General features: G+C 35.9%; 1 protein-coding gene across 2 annotated transcripts in view; it reads right to left on the bottom strand.

Moving 5' to 3' along the window:
• NKAIN2 (sodium/potassium transporting ATPase interacting 2) overlaps nt 1-20,771 on the bottom strand; it is a 1,311,503-nt gene that overhangs the window by 584,694 nt on the left and 706,038 nt on the right. For both annotated transcript variants that reach the window (XM_043999967.1, XM_043999968.1), the window contains exon 4: nt 15,438-15,518. In XM_043999967.1, the coding sequence (XP_043855902.1) occupies nt 15,438-15,518 (81 nt within the window). The remainder of the gene's footprint in view (nt 1-15,437; nt 15,519-20,771) is intronic.

Genomic DNA, 20,771 nt, shown 5'->3' with positions numbered 1-20,771 from the left:
CAGTTTCCCACATCTTCTTCATATTTAAATCTGAGCACAGATCACCATTTATTCTTAGCATCTGTTCAGAATATAAATATTAATGGACTCAATGGCATACACCTGTGTGCCATAATCTTGAGCTCTACTTTTTTTTTCACTTTCTATTTCCTAAATGAATTTCTAAGATGCTCTCTTTTGAGGGACAATGGACCATATTGTATTTTTTTTTTCTGGAGCTTGATTTTACCAACACAATGCTTCCAAAACCCAGAATCATCTATAGAACTCTTACATTGACAGAACATCCTTCTTCTATTAGGAATCTGAGGGTGAAATTGCCCATGACACTACTGATGAATATATAGCTGTCTCTTTGATGCTTGGCTTGATGATAGTATTAGCAGATCTTTGAACAAAGTTATTTCCCTGGTAACATCTGTCATGGAATTTTATATGATCTTAACATATTCATTGGGAGATTCCTTGCTTAGGGATAGATTTTAAGGGAACATTTTTGATGTTAGGTGGAATGGTTTTATATAATCAGAGGGCAACAAGACAAAGCAGAATCTTATCATAACCTTGGATTTTTTATATTTAACACATCTGACATTCTATTCCCTTCTATTCTATTTCCTACCCTACCCCAGGCTGAAATTCACTGCCTCAGTACTTATATCTCTTGGAATTTTTAGTCCATCTCAAATGCCTGAGATTTCCTTTCCCACTTCCCCCCTCAGCTGCTAGCACTTCACCTTCCTGCCCCCCAAAAACCTTATATTTATTTTGTAGATATTATACTTGCTTGATCTTCTGATAAAAGAACCCTCTCAATTGTATCAATACTGTTTTTATACTTTACCTACTATAATACCTGGCACATGGTAGGCATTTAATAAAAAGCTTATTGTTTGATTGATTATACCTCAGTCAATTGTGGGACTGTGAAGAAATGATCTGATTTTAAAGTCTGTGAAAATTCAATTGTACCCCACACATTTATTCATCAAGGATTCCACTGATGTATGCATGGATAATTTTCATAAGCATTTTATAGATAGGAATGGGTAGGCATATGTGATTGGAGCTATGATCATCTCAGAATTCCATCTTAGTGGCACTGTGCTTTTTGAAGCCTAGCTAAGTGAATAGAGGCTTCCTACCAGAAGAATGGCTGCTTACCAGGTGATGGGTTGTTGGTTTTTACCACTCTTATCCAAATTATCATAATAACTTAATATTTAAAAATAATTAGTATCTTTGATTAGCTAATATAGGAGGGTTCTTAACGTAGGGTTGGTGAACTATTTGAAAGTATTTTAAAAATTATATTTCAACATATTTGGTTTCCTTTGAAATCCTATATATTTTCTTTTATGGATTTAAAAACACATTCTAAGAAGGGGTCCATAAGCTTCACCAGATTGACCCAAGGTCCATCACACACACACACACACACACACACACACACACACACACACACACACACACAAACACACACACTGAGAAACCTTGATGTAGTGTAATAGAGACATTCCATGCCTATAGAATACTATGAATAGGAAAAAACATAGGAATTGGGCACCATCTGTAGTAAACTCAAATAAAATCCCTAGACTTTTTAAATGAAAAGACCATAAGAACACTTAGAGCCAAAAGAAAAAAAAAAGCTCAGAGGACAGATGGTAAAATCCCCTTATTTTATAGATGAAGAAACTGAGGCACAGATAGATTAAGTGATCCACTCATGACCAGACAGATAGGAATTGGCTAATTCAGGATTCGAACTCAGATCCTGTGTCTCTAAAGTGCCCAGTCCAGGGCACTACATCATTTAGCATAACTATATTGAGACAATTTTTTGCTGAATTAATGTTTTGCTTTACTAAAATTCTCTTTTCCTGCCTCATAATGTCACAGAAGTGACTCTTGGTCATCAAAGGCTATATGGTAAAACAAACAAACAAACAAACCAAAAAACACATGTTCTGGCTAAACTACAAAGGCTTCCCATTTAGGCTCAGCATTGTTTGATAGACCATGTACCTGTCAGTCACAGATCAATTTGGGCAAATTCATAGACATTTCACAGACTTGGTGGCTGCAAAGTATTGAATAGTTTGGCTATAACAAATCTGGAAGACAATTGATCAGATTAGAGAGGGATTGTAATCTGCAGCAATGGAGGAAGGGCCCACAGAGTAGAAGTCAAGGATCTTTGTAGGACAGAAGTAAGATAGAACTTTACTTTTCACCATTTGTTTCTTAATTCTAAAAGCAAAGTAGGGTTCAGGATTAGCTGAGTAGATCAAAGAGGTCTTAATATGCTAAAACACTGGGGGAAGGAATGAAAAAGAAAAGCTTAGGAAAATTGAAAATTTGTTGAAAAATATGAAAAAGCTTGAATTAATGATTCCCATTGAGTTTTCAGCAATCAATAAAATTGTGTGCTGTTATTTTCTTTACCTAAATAACAATAAAAAAAGTTAATTTCTATTCATCTCACATTTTACTGTGTGAATTTTTAGAATTCAAATTCAATGGGAAGACAGACTTCCTTCTGTGAGGAAAATATTATTTTGTGTAACCTTTTAGTGAAGTGTTATTTGTAGTGAAGGATTATGATTAGAACTGGGTAATAATGGAATTCCAAAAAGAATTTGTCCTTAGGTTGAAAACTGTATTCACCAGTGTCTACAGTTTTTACCTTTTTCTCCTTCCTTATAATCTGAAGAGTTCACTGAAACTGGCCATTTTCTTGAACAGCTAGTTAAAAAAAATATATAAACACTCCCTTCCCAAAGAGCATTAAAAAATAAGGTATCAGAAGTTATTTTTCCTATTTTTGGAAATTAATAAAATGTAACAGTTTTCTAGAATTTGTTTTTCCAAAATTTTTTTCCAATCATGTCATTCCTAGAAAGAGATAGTATATCATAATGGAGAGAGAGCCAATCCCAGTGTTGGGAATATCTGGGATCAAGTCCTGCCCCCAACCAATTCTGGCTGTGGGCCTCTGCTCATTTCACTTAACCATAAATGGTAAGTAGCTCTCTAAGACTATAAATTACAAAGAAGTTATTGATCTTCTTTAGTGGAGGAAGTAACCACACTGAGAGTTCCCCACACTAGTGATTGCAATTAGTGATTTTTAGCTTCCTCCATTGATGCAGGGATATATATGTCTTGACAGCATCCCTTGGCAGGGGTGTGCTGGAGATAGTTCAAACCAGCTACCAAGAAGTGAATGTTAATTTTCAGTGTGAAAATTTAGATTGCAGAAATTAGAAAATATTCCCAATCTGTATTATTATTAGTAGTAGTAGTTTTGCTTGTATAGACTTAAGAGAGTTATGGAGAAAATGTTAATAATGAAGATTAAGCTCAAAAAAGTATTATACATACATTTCTCCTGGGGAACAGATTATTAAACATATACTAGCACACTTGCATGTGTGTGTAATATCCACATGTATGTTTATATATATTCCTATATTCTGGTATGTAGACATATTCATATTTGTGTAGAGGCCATGTCATATAACCAATAAGAAATACCAAAGATGAATAGGATTAAAGCTTGTCATAAGTGAATTGTATGACAGAAATTTTTCACTGTGTCAAGGAGCAAAGGATGATAGGGAGACTGTCAGAGTGCCTCATGCTGTCTGGAGACAGTAAAGAAGACCTCTATTCAATTGGGTGGACCTCCTGTGACAAACTTTGGCTTGAGGATAAAGAAGCTAAGCAGGCATGGAATGATTGTAGTATATTTCAGTGGAGGGACCACATGAATAAATGAGATTACAGATCTCATCACATATTGCATATCAATGAGTAAAATGATTCACATCATTACTCAATTATGCATGTCTCTAAAATCATGATTTCAAAGAAAGTGAGTAGAACCCTTGTCAACATTTCTTTGTGCAACCACTAAAATACAAATTCTCAAGGTTGATTGCTTTGATGTCAAAGCAATGGCCAGCATCACCCATAGCCTGCATAATTACAGTTCAATTTTCCTGTACCTATACACAATGCAGTCCCACTTCTCTCTTTGGCCCACTTTATGCCTTTTATCTAAGCAAAGGAGCCTGTTCAGTCAAGAATAATTTATCAAAGTCTTACTATGTATCAGCAACAGGGACAAGCACTCATTACAAGAGCTGGAATTTCTCATATAGTGATGTAAATATCAGGAAAGCTCTAAGCTCTGCAGAATCAAATCCATTCAACTTAAAAAGCAACTAAAAGTTTCATGAAATACTGATTTATACAGACCATCATAATACCCCAAACTTCTTTAGTTATGCCTCATAATGGAACAGCAATCAAAGGGAAATATATTTTTTGACAGAAGCACAGCTAAAATTGGGGGAAACTGTTTCTTTTGTACTTTGTTCTCTTCTAATTGGTAGACAACTTACAGTTAAAGAACGGCTGCAAGTCAAGATAACTACAAGCACATTGGATTGTATCTACCCCGTGAATGTACCTTCAATATAACTCAACTCTGCTGGTTGCCAATAACGTTTTCGATTTCCATCTATTAGATATATGATCAAGCATGTCAAATCTGCCCTGAGTAAGAAAGCCCCCCCCCAAAAAAAGTCATTTACTGGAAACATTCTCATAGCTATTAATCCAACAACCCTGGTCAGATTTAATGCTCAAAGGCATTTACCTACAAAGTTAAGCAGATGCTTTGAGTTGCAAGCTAATTTTGTTCCTCTGTTATCTTAACAGGACATCTGTTAAAACATCATCCCAGGAAGGTAATATGCTCAAAATTAAACAATCTGCAGGTTGCCTTGTGATTTTTATATGCAACCCTGACATTTAAACCATTAACTAACCCAGTGTGGAAACTACAACTAAGCAATCTTAACTGCTGCTCATAACAATGTGTAGTTAACAGTATGTTGTTGTAGATTTTTACATAATTGTTCTTTTGCTAATCAAATTGAGGTAATATTAAGGTTATTAAAAAGTTATCACTTGATTAATAAAATTTCTACCCTAATTTGAGACTCATAATACATCTTCTTGATATTTTCTCCTGTTTAATGTTTTGTGCTTACTCCCTTCTGCTGGCTCTCTTCCTATCTAAATGTTCCTTTTCAGTCTTCTTTACTTGATCTTCATCCTAGTCACACCTGATAAGCAGGAAAGTCCTGTTGGGCTCTGTCTTGGGCTCTCTGATCTTCTTCTCTATGTTGTTTTGCTTGGTGATCTCTTCAGTTCCCATGAATTCAGTTATTACCTCCATGCTGATTCTCACTTCTACTTATCTAAGACTGGCTTCTTTGCTGACTTCCTATCTCATATCACCCACTGCTTATTGGACATCTCAAACTGGATATCCCATATGTATTTTAAGTTCAACATGTCTAAAACTGACTTTATTATCCTTAACCCCAAACCCTTTCCTCTTACCATCAAAGGCATCAACATCCTTTGAATTGACAAGGCTTACAAACTAGGTGCCATCTTCAGCTCCTCACTATCTCTCACCCTCCCCATCCCCATATCCAATTTGTTGCCAAGGCCTGTTGATTGCACCTTTGCAACATATCTCTCGAATATACCCTCTTCTCTCTTCTGATACTTCCCCCACATTCATCATGAGACCCTCACCACCTGATGCTTGGATGGTAGCAAGAGCCTAATGGTGGGTCTGCCAGTCTTAATTCTCTTCTCCACCACCCCTACTCCAAGCCATCATCCATTCAGATATCAGTCATCTTCCAAGAGCACAGGTTTGACTATGTCACACTCAATAAACACCAGTGGCTCCCTATCATGACCAAGCTTAAATATAAAATCCTCTTTGATGTTCAAAGACCTTCATAACTTTGATTCTTCTCTCCCCACCTCTCCAGTCTTCTTATGCCATATGCTCCACCATGTATTCTGCATTCCAGTGACACTGGCCTACTTGCTGCTTTGAATAAGATATTCCATGTTTGAGTTCTAAGCATTTTTATTGGCTGTCCTTCATGCCTACAATGGCCTCTCTATTCGCCTCTGTCTCCTGCCTTCCTTAGCTTCATCCAGGTCCTAGCTAAAATCCCACCATCTACAGGAAGCCTTTAAGAACCCCCTTAATACTAGCATACTAGTGCCTTCCCTTTAGTGAATATATGTATGTATGTATGTAAACATATGTGAATATGTACTGATGTATATGCACATATATGTATTTATGCACATATCTTCTCTCTCCCTCTCTCTATATACATACAAACATACATAAAATGAATAAATTATATAATTGCTTGGATGTCATGTGTCCCATTAAACCATAAGTTCCAGAGCTTAGTATGAGGCCTGACTCATGGTAGATACTTAATAAATATTAGTGATGACTGAATAAATAAAAATATTATTCCATTATCAATATTGTATTTATGTCCAGGTATTATTGATGGGGGTAGCTAGCCAGTGCAGTGGATCGAGCTCTGACCCTGGAGTCAAGAAGACATGAGTTCAAATTTGGGTTTAGACGTTAACTAGCTGTGTGACGCTGGGCAAGTCATTTAACCTTGTTTGCCTCAGTTCTTCATCTGTAAAATGAGCTGGAGAAAGAAATGGCAAATCACACCAGCATATTTGCCAAGAAACCTCTATAATGGGGTAACAAAGACTGATTCATGTCTAAACAGGAGCTACCTTTAGTGTGGTAGCTTTTCATTTTATAAAATACAAAACATTTATTTTTTAAATAACAGCCCTGTGATGTCAGTATGTAAGCTATTTTTCTTTGGTCCTGAACCTGTGTTTTTACTGTTATTGAGAGCTCCCAGTGTGACAACTCCTTCCATGACTACAGATCAGGAATTCACATGAAGCTTATGGACTGAGAAGTTTGCCTGGGGATGATGAGAGATTAAAAAAACTTGCACATAGTCACACAATTAGTCTATGTCAGAGGCAGAAGTTAAACATTCCAGAAAGTCTTCCTGACTTTTTAGGCCTGGCAACTATTCACTATGTTGTGATCCTTCTCATGTCCATGTTATCCTGCCCATTTTACAGTTGAGAAAACTGAAGATCAGAAAAATGTGACAAGTCTAAACTCATTGTGCTTTAAAATACCCCCCCCCACACACACACACACTTGACCTTTGTTTTATTTTGTAACTAAGGGAACTCAATAACTTCAGGGAGTTGTCAGAATATTATCCATTTTACAGAACAGTCAAGTCAGGCTCCGCTAAAAATGTATATTCTTGAAACAATCACTTACATGAATAGTACGTTTCCAAACCAAGTTGGCTGATGCTTTTAATGTTATATTTTAAGAGGAATCTGTGGATTGTGTCATGATGTGTCTGAACTTAATTAATCATATAATACCATCAGTAAATAATTACAAATTTAATTATCTATAAATCATATACACATATTGATGAACTAATCATGTAGAGCATAAAAGTTCAACAGAAATACAAATGAAAAAGGATGAGATCAAGATGAAATTATATTTCAACCAAAACTCAGTAGAGAACCTCTCAAATTTATTGAGCAGGGAAGTAAAGCAGTCAGATACATGTTTCGGGAATGCTATTTATGTGGAGAATGGATTGAAAAGGAGTGAGACTTGAAGTAGGCAGATCTATTAATAGATAAGGCAAGAGTGGCTGAGGACCTGGACAAAGTATTAGATGAGTTGGTGCCAAGGTAACTGATGTGAAGAAATGGAGAATGTAAGTACCTGTAGCATACAGATTGTTTCATTCTTTATATTTTTCTACTGAGTACCTAAAACAGTATCTGCCACATACTAGGCACTTGATTGTTTTTAGGCTCATTGACTGTGGACTTAGTAATGAGTAATGACAAAATATGCTAATTGAATGGATATGGATGGGGAGAGTGAGAATGTGGAAGAGAGGATGATACTGTGGTTGTGAACCTGGGTGAGTAGATGGATAGCATTTCTATCTATGAGATTTGGAGTGTTACCAACCTGTTGAGAAAGATATTGCAGTGAAGCTCCGCCATGAGGAGAAATCATGTGACTGAGAAACCATGTGACTTTAGCATCCAGAAGTGACCTTTTCTGGGATTTTAAAGGTCAGTTTGGTGTCAGGAAGTGATGTTTACCCGTGGGTCCTGTCAATTAGAGCTACCAACCAATTAGCTTGGAGCTGTGTGTGTGGAGAACCCTGTTTTCCCTGTTTCACGGGAGGCTTGTGGGAGAAACCAAGGGGAGAGTAGCTTCTTCGGTTCATGACTTGGGCTTTGGCAGGTGAGATGTGGAGATCTCTTAGATATAGTTAGATAAAGTTTGATTTTTACCCCTCTCTCCTCACCAACTTCTGATGCACTTTAATAAATACTTTAAAACCTAAACTCTTGCTAAAGCTTCTAATTTAAGGAGACTATTGATTAGATTTTAGACATCATAGCTAGAATTTTAGGCCCTTATATCTCAATATTAATAGCAAAGTTGGAAGAGGGAGAGGATTTGAAGAAAACAAAAAATAAAGAGATGTGAGATTCAATCTGTGTATACCTAGTCATCCTGGGTCACTCACAAAGATGAAGTTGAGTGGTGGGTAGGATGAGTAGGATAAGAAACTGATTCACAGGACACTGCTTCCAGAATACAGACTCATGAAATAAGAACCTGCTGCAGGCACAAAATGATGATGTATGGTATTATTCCAACAGCACATGTGGCAACTGAAGGTTCCAGGGTCAAAATTATATTATAATTGCTCTTAGGGGCCCAAGTGGAGCTGAAAGGCAAAAATTGGGAGCATGCAGAGGAAGGAAAGGGCAGAGTGAGACAAGCCCATAGGATGGATATCATGGGGACAGTGGGATTCAATGCATCTTCTAAGAGCCCTCCAATTAGCTGATCACATACTCCTTTGAGGCATTCCCCTAGTTAGTTGGTGGACCTATTTTAGAGACCAGTGACGTGAGGAGCAGAGATGGTGCAATGGGGATAATCAAAGTGAAGACTCCAAAATACTTGTTCTTATCCTTCTTTCTTCCCACATTCATTAGATAGCAGTGTCTCAAACATACATCATTGTTTGCAAATGCAACACTTCCTTCATATATACCAATCTTATATATACTAATTATGCCAACAAATACAAGTCATATAAAAACCAATAACTTGGGATTTATGGGAGAATTTTTTTTCTTTTTCATTCTGCATTCTATGTATCATCAATAGATCTAGGTTCTGTATTCTCATTTCAGACTTTCATATATCTATGTACTTTCCATTCACCACTGATTGCTTGATCACTTCTGGCATTATATTACTTTGAGGGATATAAGGCAGACATAGCAACTAAAGAATTAAATGTTATAATCTTACCTTTCTCAAACCCTTAGAGTAGAAAAAGGGAAAAACACATATAACTTTGCCCTTTAGAGTTATCCTTTAGATTGTTTGTTAAAAGAAAATGATTAAATTTTCATGGACTCTGCTAAGACCAGCTTTGGGTTGTAAAATGAAAAGCAGAGCAGATGTTATTAACTGCTTCATTGCCAAGGGCCATTACCAACCAGGATGTGTTATAAGACTCTTTTATGCTGTTGCAGCTATACTATTTCAAATCTCCAAGACTTCGAGGCCGATTTCAATAGCAAGTCCCTACCTTGACTTTCTCTGTTTGAGCATATGGGCACTTAATCATTGCATTTCTGCCACAACTTGGAGTGGAGAGAGTGTGAGTGTTCATATAAAATTTTAATACAGCCATTTTCCCTTTTCTCAAACTAAACTGACCCTCCCAGGGCTTGCTAGCTCACCTCACTGAGCCAATATGGGTAAATATCTGCTCTCCAATTTTTTCAGGTGATTATTCAAAAAAGGAAAATGTCATTAAAACTCATTCTACTGTGGAATTTCTTTGAACAAAATGGATTATGGGGGGACAGCAGAGATGTATAAATTAGGTCAGGAATTCATCTTTGGGAGGCTGTATGGGCTTTTCCTGTGTGGAAGCAAAATGTGAGCTTTAAGAAGCAATCCTGTCTGTTCTTTTCGAGCCGCCTGAACAATTTCCTTTCATTGGTCATGGTACCTTGCTGAAAGGCTTGCCTGACAGCCAGGGGTGTAGGGGCTAACAGTGAGGCAAAGGATCAGAGAAATGCCATAAAGAAAGACCACTCTGCAGAGGGGCGTGCTGTGCCCGTATATGATCCCAATCATAAAACCATATGTCCACGGGAGCTTTAGTTGTTCCCAACACCATCATCCCCCCACCCCACAGCATTTTCCCCCTTTTTTCTTTGTTGGCATTGAAGTAAAACAAATCCTACTGATTTTAGATGCATATGGAGCCAGATTTCAGCAAAAGACATTCAGTGATTGCTGCAAAAAGAATCAGCCTGGTCTCCATTATGCATCCTTACCTCCCCTGACCACTGGTAAAGACCCCAATCAGTTCTCCAGTGATGCTTAGTTGTAATCTGTTAGTTTCTTCAGTCCTTTAAGCAGGTGATAATCTCACAGTACTAAAAATGTCAACGTTTTTACAGGTTCCTTTGGCTCTAATAAGGAGCTCTTGTAAACCCATCTCAAGGCCTCTGTCCCTGATAGCTAATTTCAAGCAGCAAAAGACTATTAGTGATGATTTACTTGCTAATGGAAATAAGTTGGTGCCTTTGACTTATTTGGTATTAATAGCAAAATGCATGGATTTGCACTAAAGAAGGATGTTGGGTGTTTTTATTTTAATTCCCAAGCTGTATCACTTCACTCTATTAAGAAATAAAATAATTCTTTATTTCACTAACTCTACCACCACCAGAAGCTATTGCGCACACACACACACACACACACACACACACACACAGCTGAAACATTTATTATTAAGATGTAATTTTATCAAATGGTTCTAAGAACGTGCTGTGCCAACACGTCCCTTGTGGTTCAGAACCTCCTAGGAAATCCCTAGTGGAAAATATAGGCTAATATTCTACTTCCCCAAAAGTTATTAGGTATTTTTTATTTTGAGTTTATCTGGTACAGTATATTTCAAGGCCCTGACATGTTTTGCTTAATAGAAATAAAAACCCATGAGCATCATCACAGGTCTGGTAATATTTTCTGTTTTTTACTTTTCTTCTTAAAGCAAACATGGAAAGATTCAAGATGCGTGTGTGTGTGTGTGTGTGTGTGTGTGTGTGTGTGTATGTTTACACATGGGTATGCAATAAGTATTATGATTTTATTATCACCCTCTCAATTTTCCCATACCCTGTGGCCCTTTTATTAAAATAATTACATAATGTAAATAAATATGAGGGAGCATGGTGTAAATGTAGAGAAAGTTAACCTTGGAATATGGACAACTTTGATTTAAATTCTGTCTTTGACACCTATGAGTTTTGTGAATGAGGTCAATTCATTGAACTCTTCAGTGAATCTGGCAACTTTCTTAGATTATAAGTTAAAGACAAAACATTAATCTTGATTGGTAGATGGAATTTTTATATTAGGAGCTCCCCACACTCAATAAATCGCAGTCCTGAACCATATGGTTATTATCTGAGTAGCTGTCTAACTATGTTGGAAAAGGCTAGTGACTTAATTGGCCATAAGACTATACAAGGTTTTTTTTTCTGCCATAGAACCTTCCTAATGACCTTTTACTAAGTCATAGAGGAGTGCTTCCTTGTTGGCAGAGCCATACACATGATGAAATCATAGAATCATTGACTTATTTAGGGAAGCATCTTGAGAAATCAAGACCTACTTGAGATGTCTATTCCTATTCCATCATTTACAGATAAATCAAGTGACTTGCCAGCATTAAACAGATGGTAGAGGTAGAGTTTGAAAGCAATTCCTCAATCCAAATCCAGTTTTCTATCCATTGAACTATTATTAAGTACCAAAGTATACATATAATAGAGGCATTTAAGGTATGAAGAAAATATGATCTATTTCACTGGAGGGAATACATAAATCATTGAAATCATGGCTATTTAGAAGTATTCAATATTTACTATACCAGCTTGGATTGGAGAGGGTTTAGGCTTCAAATCCAGCCTCAGACACTTACTAGCTCTGAGATCATGGTAAGTAACTTAACCACATTTGCCTCAGTATCTTCACTCTAGTACCTTTGCCAAGAAAACCCTAAATGGAGTCATGAAGCATTGAGCATGACTAAAAATGACTAAACAACAATTCATTCATTTTATCTTTATTCACACAAACGCACACACACATATACACACACACACACACAAAGTGGTGGTAATCAAAGTGATAAATGGTTAAATCTGGCTTAAATCCTGGCCATTTCTAGTTACTTGATGTAATGCAATACAGAGATATCTTGAATCATACCAAATGATAATTACATGTTCATATTGCAAGTTATTTTTCAGTTGGTCATAAATGCCATTACTTTCTCCTGGAGTGAGAGCAGGGCACAGATTTTTAGTACTAATGTTGTTATCCATCTCTATGTACTTTACTCTTTTCCAACAATTCATAGTCTTTGTAGAGTCAGAACTAAAGACTCAGAAATGGCAAATGACTCAAATAGGATTCTTCTCAAAGATGTAGAAATTCCTTCCAACCACATAGATCATAATCTCTCCATGCCTGCTCATCCTAGATGACTCTTGGTTACCTATAACTTTAAACAATGCAATTCTGTACAATGTTCTGAGGCCTTCCTCTCTTCTGATATCACTAGGTATTAGTAGATCATTCTTGTTTTCCAACTGTTCTCTCTGCTCACTGTGGCCAGTAGATAAAAAATATAACAAAACTATTCACTGGTTATTTTTCTACATCTATTTACCAAGTTAGCGATTTATGTCATTGCTCAAAAAGCTTTATCCTAATTATGTTTATTAGTATCAGTGTTTTAAAATATCATCTAAATTTGTAAAAATCTTTTTGTGCCTGGTAAGATAGAAAAAGTAATATATTAAGTCTCATGAAATAAAAGCAAATAAAAAACCTGCCACTGACTAGCAGTGTCCTTGCATAGCAGTTCTATGGGCTTCAATTTCCTTATCTGTAAAGTGAAAAGGATGGACTAAAATTTAAGAGGTAACAAACTCAACACCTTTTGCCCACAAAACTCCTAAGATGCGGGCCAAACCAGTTTAAAATGTGATGAGAAATGTTTAGGAAAATACAATGTAAACAATGTTAATTTGTGGTTGTCTAGGTCAATATGTGGTTCATAGGAATTGATATTTTTTTTAGTTTAACACCACTGGTTTAGATTATCTCTGAAGTTTCTTCTAATTCTAATATTCCGTGAATCTATGCCCCCATATGTTAACATCAAGTTTATATCTGAGAAAAAAATAATAAATAGAAGTAGACAATGGGTTTTTCAATATTCTCCAGTGTTGCTCTTTATCACAGTATATATTTAAAGTCACATAAATCTGAATTCAAAGTAGATCTGTACAATTTAGAAACTCTGATAGTTTTTACAATTGCTGTTGTTTGTCCTTCATTCTCGAAGAGAACCATGACAGATGTCATGACTTACAGTGAATTGGATTTAAATGAGGGAGGGCTGTGCAAAGTCACCAGCCTCATATTCTCCTCCAGAGCCATCTGGGTCGAGTGGCAAAATATATTATCAAGATGACTGGAGATGGCTGTGGATGTTTTAGGCAATTGGGGTTAAGTGACTTGCCAAGGGTCACACAGCTACTATGTCAGAGGTGAGATTTGAACTCAGGTCCTCCCAAATACAGGGCCAATGCACTAACAAGTAACATAGAAAACATGTGTTCTCATAATCATTTTTTCAACTGCGGAAACTGAGGCACAGAAAGGTTTTTGTATCTCATTCAAGATCAGACAACTAGTTAAAAGCAGAATCAGAATTAGAACTGAAAGAAGTATGGCATTCAATTTAAGCATTCTGTTTCCAAGATGATACTAATAGGAAGAGTGAAAAACCTAGGACCACAGCATTTAAACTGACAAAACTGGCATAAAACATATGTAGAAAACATAATATATGTAGAATATCATATATATATATACATATATATATATATAAATCCTCTATGTTACAATAGAAATTCTAATACTATAGATGAACATAAAAGCTTATAATTCATTTTCACTTAATATTAGGAGACTCTTAATTGGCAGGCATAAATATTTTAAAAGTACAAAACAAAAAATAATTAACGTAACTATGAAACCCATAGGGAACTAGCTTATATTCATAATGAAAACTGAGATTTCCCATATCAGATGCTCCAAATGGGAAAATCAGCTTTATCTGTCATGAAGAAGTATACAATAAAAATGTCTTTTAGAGAGTATTTTCAAAAAGAATTTGTTTTTTCTTTGATTTGTGTTTTTATTTCTATAGCAAATACTCTAACTCAGGTGACAATTCATTTAGCTATGACAACATAATTGTCCCATTATAATGTCATGGGGTGCAGAGCACCCCAGAAGTTCTCTGGGGCACACCAAGGAATCATCTCCTTGAGAAACTAAACCAGAGGACAGATAACACCTAGAGACATAAGCTGAACCAAATCGGACTGAGCTAGCTTCAGATTCCTACCCTTCATTCTGGTCTCCCTTACCCTGGGGAGATAAATTTGGGTGTGGCTGCGGCCTTTGCTTTCTGAAGAGGAATCTGTAGCCACCCCTCACCCAATTCCTTTAGTCACTACCGATGGGGGATGGTTCTCCTCTCCTCACCCAATTCCCCCAGCTACCACCAGTGGGGGATGGTCCTCTCTCACTAAAGGAACTTTTCACGGGCAGATGGTCCATCCCCATCAGTTCTCTATAAAAGTACCTTCCAGTCTCCTGTTCGAGGAGATTTGGTACCTCTGAGCCATGTGCTTTATGCCAAATCTCCCCATGTAAAAAAGTCCAAGGATTTCTTTCATGGTTTCCCTCCCCCAACCCTTCCCTTCCCTTGCTTCTAAATAAACCATCACCTTATTCTAACTACATTTTGTGTGCAAGAGGGTGTAATTCTTTAAAGAAGAATTCCCAAGAACCCCAATCCCTAACCCAACCCATACCCCATTTCCCACCATATCAATAACATAGGCAATACATATTGGGGGGGGGGCAGGAAAGTTAAAGGAAAGGTAATTGATTTCTAACAAGGTTCTATTCTTCCTTTAAGATATAAGTTGCAAAAACAAAACAGAGAACTCAACACCATTGCCAAAGTCCTTAATTACCCAAAATATTTGTTTAAATATATATTGAATGAGGATGGTCAAAATCTATGTCACTGTCATTTTCCTTCATAAGTTTAATCTGTTATATACCTATAGACCTTTAATTAAAGAACTGCCAAAGTTGTTCCAAAATACAGTACACTCCAAGTAGCCACTGGGCTAGACTCATCTATCTGAAGACAGGAGAGGATCACAAAAAGACAGCTTAGTTTTAGGAATTGGTTGCTAAACCAGTGCTGATGACTGAAACAAGTTAGAGAGTAAATTACCTTTGAGAGATCTCCAGCCTCCAAGTAGAAGCAGATAACAAACACATTCCATGTAACCCAGAGGACTAGCCAAATAGCATACTGTTGGAAAGAAAGAGCAAAACAATATTTTATTGAGAGGACCAATACTTGATTCATTGTTTAAAAAAATTATTCATTTTTAAAATTAGCAATGAAAGTTTTAAGTAGAGCTTTAAGTGCAAAATTTTCAGAAAATCAACATATCATAAACCAGAGAAGAAAATGTTTTATATAGTTTCTCTTTTGTAACCTTGCAAAATGTGTACTTCAAAATTATTTTCAGTGTCAACTATGCCCTCACTTCAGCAAGGCAATCTTTTTATTCCTCCTTTGATTCCTTATTTTACTTCTCATAGACTCTTGCAAACCTTTTTCCTCTCTGTGCTTTGTATTTCTCTATCTCCTTCAAGTAAGTACCTTGCCTCTTTACTTAGGAAACAGGACATTTGATATGGACTCTCTGTTCTCCCATTTTCTTCCCCATGAAACCACTGGACATCATCTTTCTGACTCCTTCTTTGCCCCATTCTCTGAAAAAAACAAATAAACACATCTTTCTCTTTGCCCAGGTCAACTCCTCTATATGTACCCTTTGTCTCATTGGTCTTCTTCAGCAGATTGCAACTTTGGTCATCTACTCTCAATTCTCACATCTTCAATTTCTCTCTAGCTACTTATTCCTTCATTTTTCTCAACCAAACTCCTTGACAAAGCTACTATAACCAGTCTCATTCATTTCTCTACTCCTTTTTCAACCTTTTGTAGTATGACTTCCAACTTCAAATGAAAGTGCTCTCCCCAAAGTTACAGATGGCATTGTATCACCAAATCTGATCTTTTGTAATTGCTCATACTTCCTGCCCTTATCTTGATACTATGGATCACACTCTGTCCTCTCTACCTCCCTTTATGGTCTCCCCCCTCTCTCTGTAATCCTGTCAGCTACCATGGGTATATGAGAGCAATTATATATACATATATACATATATATTTCTTTTTAATAACATTTTATTTGATGATATGACATGAAAAGATAGGTTTCAACATTCATCTTCATAAGATTTTAAGTTCCAGATTTTTTTCTTTCTCCTTCCCTTCCTCCCCCCAAGACAGAAAGCAATTTGATATAGGTTATACATTATAATCATATTAAACATATTTCCACATTAGACATATTGTGAGAGAAGAATCAGAACAAGAGGGAAAAACACAAGAAAGAAGAAACAACTACAAAAAAAAAACCCATCAAAGGTGACAATAGTATGCTTTGATCTGCATTCAGAATCAATAGTTCTTTTTCTGTATGTGAAGAGTATTTTCCATCATGAGTCTTGTAATTGTTTTAGATCATTGTAATCCTAAAATGAGATAAAGTTATCATAGTTGATCATCCAACAATGTTGCTGTTTCAGTGTGCTCTTGGTTCTGCTCACTGAATTCAGCATCAATTCATGTAAGTTTTTCCAGGCTTTTCTGTCATCTGCATGCTCATCTTTTTTTACAGTACAATAGTATTTCACTACACTCATATACCACAACTTGTTCAGCTACTTTCCAATTGACGAGCATCTCCATAATTTCCAATTATTTGCCACCACAAAAAGAGATGCTATAAATATTTTTATACATATGAGTCATTTCACCTTTTTTATGATCTCTTTGGGCTATAGACCTAGTAGTGGTGTTGCTGGGTCAAAGGGTATGCACAGTTTCATAGCCTTTTGGATATGGCTCCAAATTGCTTTCCAGAATTGTTGGATCTGCTCACAACTCCACCAACAGTGCATTAGTGTTCCAATTTTCCCACATCTCCAACATTTATCATTTTCCTTTTCCATCATGTAAGCCAATTGGATAGGTGTGAGGTGGTATGTTAGAGTAGTTATAATTTGCATTTCTATAAGCAGTAGTGAATGAGAACATTTTTTCATATGGCTATAGATAGCTTTAATTTCTTGATCTGAAAACTGCCTGTTCACATTCTTTGGCCATTTCTCAATTGGGAAATGACTGGTATTCTTACATATTTGATTTAGTTTTCTATTTATTTTAGATATGAAGCCTTTATCAGAAACACTGACTTTTAAAAATTGTTTCCCAGCTTTCTGCTTTCCCTCTAATCTTAGTTGCATTGGATTTGTTTGTGCAAAACCTTTTTAATTTATTGTAATCAAGATGATCCATTTTGCATTTCATAATGTTCTCTTATCTCATCTTTGTTCATAAATCCTTCCACTCTCCATAGATCTGACAGGTAATCCATTCCTTCCTCTTCTAATTTGCCTATGGTATCACCCTTTATGTCTAAATCATGTACCCATTTTGATTTTACTTTGGTATATGGTGTAAGATGTTGGTCTATGTCAAATTTCTGCCAAACTATTTTCCAGTTTCCCCAGCAGTTTTGTCAAAAAAAATGAGTTCTTATCTCAGAAGCTGGTGTCTTTGGGTTTATCAAACAGGAGATTCCTATATTCATTTACTACTATGTTTTGTGTGCCTATTCCACTGATCTACCAATCTATTTCTTAATCAGTACTAAATAGTTTTGATGGTTGCTACTTTACAATATAATTTTACATCTGGTATGGCTTGGCCACCTTCTTTTGCATTTTTTCCATTAATTCCCTTGATATTCTTGACCTTTTGTCCTTCTATATGAATTTTGTTATTCTTTTTTTTCCAGCTCTATAAAATATTTTTGGTAGTTTGGTATGGCACTGAATAAGTAAATTGATTTAGGTAGAATTGTCATTTTTATTACATTATCTAAGCCTACTCGAGCAATTGATATTTTTCCATTTGTTTAGATCTGATTTTATTTGTGGGAAAAGTGTTTTGCAATTATGCTCATATAGTTTCTGAATTTGCCTTGGCAAAATCCCCAATATTTTATGTTGTCTACAGTTATTTTAAATGGAATTTCTCTTTCTGTTGCTACTGGGCTTTGCTGGTCATATATAGAAATGCTGATGATTTATGTGGGTTTATTTTATATCCTGCAACTTTGCTAAAGTTGTTAATTGTTTCAAGTAGTTTTTTTTAGTTGATTTTTTAGGATTCTCTAAATATACCATTATAGCATCTGCAAAGAGTGATCATTTTGTTTCTTCCTTGCTTATTCTAATTCCTTCAATTTCTTTTCCCCCTCCTTGCTAAAGCTAAAATTTCTAGTAAAATATTGAATAATAGTGGGGATAATGGATTTTCTTATTTCACACTTTATCTTATTGGGAATGCTTATAATTTATCCGCATTACATATAATGCTTACTGATGGTTTTAAATGGATATTGCTTATCATTTTAAGAAAAAAATCCATTTATTCCTATGCTTTCTAGTATTCTAATAAGGAATGAGTGCTGTATTTTGTCAAAAGATTCCTCTGCATCTATTAAGATTATCATATGATTTTGGTCAGTTTTGTGATTGATGTGGTTGATTAAGTTGATAGTTTTCCTAATATTGATCCAGTCCTGCATTGGTGGTATAAATCCCACCCGGTTCCAATATATTGTCCTGGTTATAAATTGCTGTAATCTCTTTGCTAATATTTTATTTATAATTTTTCATTAATTTTCATTAGGGGAATTGGTATATAATTTTCTTTCTCTGTTTTGGCTATTCCTGGTTTAGGTATCACCACCATATTTTTCTCATAAAAGGAATTTGGAAGGATTCCTTCTTTCCCTATAATTCCAAATCGTTTTTATAGTATTGGAAATACTTTTTAACTGTTTGGTAGAATTCACTTGTAAATCCATCTAGTATGGGAGTAATTATCAATTTGACTATACATATGACTCATAAGTCTATACATCCAGCCCTAGTCTCTCTCTTAAGCTTTATTGTTGCATCACCTATTGCCTATTAGAAGTCATAGAGACATAGTTAATTCAACATGTCTAAAAGTAAACTCATTATCTTTTACCCTAAATGCTCTCCTCTTCTAATTTTTAAAAAATTTCTATCTCAGGCACCACCACTTCCCCAGCCTTCTCAGATTTATAATAATGGCATTATTCTGGACACCTCACTCTCATCCCACATAATGAATCAATTGACAGATGTTGCTGTTTCTGCCTTCAAAATTATCTACCTCCAAAATATCTCTCACACCCCATCATTTCCCTTTACTACACATACAGGTACCATTTTAATTCATACCTTCATCACTTCTCGTTTAGATTAATGCAATGGCCTCTTCATTTGTCTTGTCCCCATTAATTCTAGTTCTGCTAAACATCCTAAACAGTGCTGCCAAAATAATTTTCCTTAATTGTAGATATGACCATGGTACTTTCCTACTTATATAACTTAAGAATACTTTCAAGGGCAAAAAAAAAAAATATTGCATCATTTGATGATTCTGATCCTTCTAGTGATATTCAACTCCAATGCCTTCTTGTTGCCTCTAGGATCCATTCATTCATTCAGCATGAATGAAAATCCGAATATATTCAAGGAAGTGTTCTAAGTGTTGGGGATATATAAAGAGGCAAATATATATTCCCTATGCTAAGGAAATTTACAATCTGTAGACAATTTTGTTTAGTTTTTAAAAACATTTCTAACATGTTCCAAACCTATCTTGCCGTCTCATTTGACATTAGATTCCCCCCCCACACCCTCTCCCCTGACCCTTGCACTTTATGATCCTGCCAAACTGGTCTTCTCTCTTTGCCTCTTACACAATGTCCCATCTCCCATCTCTATGCATTTGTACTAGCTATCTCCCATGCCTAGAATGAGCTCCTTCCTTATCTCTACCTCATAAAATCCTTGTCTTTCTTTAAGACATATCTTGGGTCCCACATTCCATATGAATCCTTTCCTAATTACTTTCTAATTATCCCCCCCCAAGTTAGTGAACATTTAATTTGTTTGCGTTTATTCCATATATATTTATGTCCTTTTTGCATTACCCATTACAATATTAGCTCCTTGTAAGTTGGGGTTATTGAATTCTCCACTTGTATCTCTAGTGCTCAGCACAGTGCTTTTCACAATAAAAATTTGTTGATTGAATGAAACATTGTGGTTTTTCTATAGAAGTAATGAGAAATGTTACCTAAGACATGAAACAGTACCTTTACAAATATATTACTTTATTTGTTTGTTTATTTTGCAGGGCAATAAGGGTTAAGTGACTTGCCCAGGATCACACAGCTAGTAAGTGTCAAATACCTGAGGCCAAACGCAGGTCCTTCTTAATCCAGGGCCAGTGCTTCATCCACTACACTACCTAGCTGCCCCCAAACATATTACTTTAAAAGATACAGACATTTCTATCTAGATTAGCCCACTGAGATAC

The sequence above is a fragment of the Dromiciops gliroides genome, chromosome 4, assembly GCF_019393635.1.
Source record: "Dromiciops gliroides isolate mDroGli1 chromosome 4, mDroGli1.pri, whole genome shotgun sequence".
NCBI classification, from domain to species: domain Eukaryota; kingdom Metazoa; phylum Chordata; class Mammalia; order Microbiotheria; family Microbiotheriidae; genus Dromiciops; species Dromiciops gliroides.
Note: the sequence above shows the minus strand (reverse complement) of the source record. Positions and strands in the feature narration are given on the sequence as shown.